Source organism: Acanthisitta chloris, unplaced genomic scaffold (assembly GCF_000695815.1).
Source record: "Acanthisitta chloris isolate BGI_N310 unplaced genomic scaffold, ASM69581v1 scaffold7921, whole genome shotgun sequence".
Lineage (NCBI taxonomy): Eukaryota > Metazoa > Chordata > Aves > Passeriformes > Acanthisittidae > Acanthisitta > Acanthisitta chloris.
In genome coordinates, this window is record NW_008654290.1 from 40525 (window position 1) to 43925 (window position 3401).

General features: G+C 52.5%; 1 protein-coding gene across 1 annotated transcript in view; it reads right to left on the reverse strand.

The window, feature by feature from the left end:
* The window catches only part of LOC103810531 (UDP-N-acetylglucosamine/UDP-glucose/GDP-mannose transporter), an 8524-nt gene that overhangs the window by 4566 nt on the left and 557 nt on the right, over positions 1-3401 (reverse strand). Inside the window, exons 2-6 of the mRNA XM_009083434.1 lie at positions 3193-3260; positions 2123-2194; positions 1442-1510; positions 1051-1153; positions 72-164 (exon numbers count right to left, since the gene is read on the reverse strand). Of these exons, the coding sequence (XP_009081682.1) occupies positions 72-164; positions 1051-1153; positions 1442-1510; positions 2123-2194; positions 3193-3260 (405 nt within the window). The remainder of the gene's footprint in view (positions 1-71; positions 165-1050; positions 1154-1441; positions 1511-2122; positions 2195-3192; positions 3261-3401) is intronic.

Genomic DNA, 3401 nt, shown 5'->3' on the forward strand with positions numbered 1-3401 from the left:
CCCACCTCCTCCTCAGCACCCCATTGACATTGTATCACTAAAACCCTGGATTTTGGGAACAGGAATCCTACCTTTTGAGCATCTCCTGTGAAGTAGGCAATGGTCAGGGTGGGGAGGATCATGAACAGTGCATTGTAATAGAGCAGACCATATTTTCCCAGCTCCTGGAAATAGGTAATATCCGTGTGTTTAAGTTGGATCCAAACAGGAAGATAAAATCTTACCCATATTGCTACAGAGAATGGGCCTTGTGAGCTAAACCCATGGGGGATTCTCCAAGACAGAGGAGCTGGAGGGTGGGATATATACATATACAGATAAATGGCTGTATATATATAGATCATGGAATCCCAGACTGGTTTGGATTGAAAAGGACCTTAAAGCTCATCCCACCCCTGCCATGGGCAGGGACACCTTCCACCAGCTCAGGTTGCTCCAAGCCCCGTCCAACCTGGCCTGTAACACTTCCAGGGATGGAGCTGCCACAGCTGCTCTGAACAACCTGTGCCAGTGCCTCAGCACCTGCACAGGGAGGAATTCCTTCCCAATATCCCATCTGTTCCTGCCCTCTGGCAGTGGGAAGCCATTCCCTGTGTCCTGTCCCTCCAGGCCCTCGTCCCAAGTCCTCTTGCAGCTCTCTTGGAGCCTCTTTAGGCACTGGAAGGGGCTCTAAGGTCTCTCTGGAGTTGAGTCTTCTTCAAGCTGGACACTCCCAGCTCTCAGATCCAATACATACACACATATATGTACGTTTATACAATTTAAACATAGATGTATAAATAGAACTGACTCAGGTAAGGAGCTCACACAGGCTCTAAGGTCACCATCAATCCAAACACTGTTTCTCTGCTGTCACAAGGAACACAGCTGTGACCGACACGGGGACACGGCTCCAATGCTCATGGGAGCTGCTCTACCACTACTGCCAAACCTTCTGGACAGCAGATTGTGGCAGAAGCATGGCCAAGCCTCACCCCTGTGCCCTCACAGATGTCAGTTAGTGGCAAACCAAGTGCAAAGCTGAAATTCCCAGAAAGGTGGTAATCCTACCTTTGAATCCAGCTTCTGTTTGACATAGGCACCATTTGCAGCTGTTAAGGCATCGTTAATAAGGATAAAAATATATCCTTCCAGATCAAATGCCAAGTCAGCACTGGGAAAGGGAAAAACCAGAAGTTAAGGCTCTGAGCTGTGCAGAGACAACACTTGGAAGATTCCTTCCATCTTCTGTCCAGCCAATAAATTGTCTAGAGAAGTTAATCACGGGAGGAGGGGCTGGGATTTGGGTCTGGAAAACATTCTTTCCTACTAGAGAGCACGTCTGAGGGGGGAGAAAACTCAGTGTTTAATCTGTCTTCTTGGGACACACTATGGTACTTGATTCCCCTCAGCCTGGAGCTTTTGGAGACATGAGAGAAGGGACAGCAAAGTGGGAGCTCACCTGGCAGCTACGAACGCACCGATGATCATAGCAAATACTGTCATCTGAATGCTCCAGGAAAACTTCTTCCTGGAAAACACAGGTGCAGTTCAGTCCTCAGGGAACTACTCTGAGAGCTTTGGGGCAGGGAGAAGCCTTTCCCCTCAGCACACAGGGAAGGGGAGGAAGATGACTCCAAGCAAACCCCAAGCAAAGCAACCCCAGTAAAAGATGTTTGAAAGACAATTATCTCTGTGATTTAAGCGATAAATAACTTGGCATCAATGAGAGTTTGAGAGCAGCAACTCTGCCTGGCAAAGAGAAAGGCTCAGCTGGGCACAGAGCCAGTTCCCAGCCCATCCCCAAGGAGCCAGCCATGGGAAGGGGCTGTTGGCACACAGTCAGAGCAGTTTGGGGGTCCAGGACTGGCACAACAAACATCCTCCACATGCACAATGGTGCTGCACAACCAGGCTGCTGCAAGCAGAGACAGAGCACATCCATGTGCCCTGCCTGGCAGCTCCCTCCAGGCACACTGCTGCTCCCTGTATCCACTTCCTCCACCCATTCTCGCTCCCAAACCCCAGCGCAGAGCCAAAACCCCTGGCCACACAGCTCCACAGCACTCTGCATATCATCCCAGCACCTCCTGACTTTTGTCAGCCAGATCTGTCACTGGGAAAAGGGGCTGGAAAGACTCACTTGAGTAAGAATCCTTCGGCAAACATCGTAAACAGGATGGAAAACCTTCTCAGGACGGTGAACATGGGCAGGCTGTAAGAAGAAGGGACAGCAGGGTGAAAGGCTGTTCCCACTCCACACTGCCAGAATGCAGCTGAGGCCACTCCAGAGCAGGCAGCAGGATATAGGCTCTAGAGAACAGCGCATGGGCAAGCCTGCTGCCAAAGTTCCTTAAGTAAATGGCATTACACCCAAACCCCAAAAGCTGTCACTTACAGCACACCCTGTCAGGATTAAGGGCCCCAGAGATACCCCCAGACCCTCACCCACAGTGGATAGGAGCCAGACCTGTGTCCCTTCCTGCCCACTGGCTGCAGGAAGCATTTGGGAACACCCTATCGGGGTTGAGACCTTAGGAACACCCCCAGACCCCCAGCCTCCACGGGTGAGGATCAGACCTGTGTCCCTCCCTGCTTGCTGGCCGCAGGAAGCATTTGAGAACACCCTGTCAGGGTGGGGACCCCAGGGACACCCCCAGACCCTCAGACTCCATGGGCCAGGGCCAAACTTGTGTCTGTCCCTACTCACTGGCTGAAGAAGCATTAGGGAACATTCTGTCAGGGTTAAGGACCCCAGGGACACCCCCAGACCCTCACCCACAGTGGGTGAGGGCCAGAGCCACAACCCTTCCTGCCTGCTGGCCTGAGAAGCATTTGGGAACACCCTACCGGGGTAGGAGACGCTGGGAATACTCCCAGACCCTCAGCCTCCATGGGTGAGGGCCAGATCCATGTCCCTCCCTGCATTTGGGAAAACCTTGTCAGGGTGGGGACCCCAGGGACACTCCCAGACCCTCACCCATGGTGGATGATGGCCAGACCTGTGTCCCTTCCTGCTTGCAGGAAGCATTTGGGAACATGCACGTGGCACATTTCAGCATGGGCAGAGAAGGAAGTGCATTGCCCCAAGCGCCTCCTGCCTGGGTCACCCACAGTCCTGCACACCCTGACAGCTCAGCAGCAGCTCCCCCAAGCACTGGGACCCCCCAAGGACCCCGTTGTACCCCCCCAAAACAGGAAACCCATCCATACTTCAGTTTCTTTGTGCTGAACAGTCCTGTGATCTGGTTCCCAAAATACAGAAGAGGTAGAGGAAATGTCTAGAAATAAGAGGGATAATGCGGTGTGAGCGACTGGAGGAAGCCAAGAGCTCCCCAGAGCACCCTCAGTGGATAAAAATAGAGCTGAAATTATTCCCAACCCGCCATAGAAACGTTCACACACACACACACACACACACA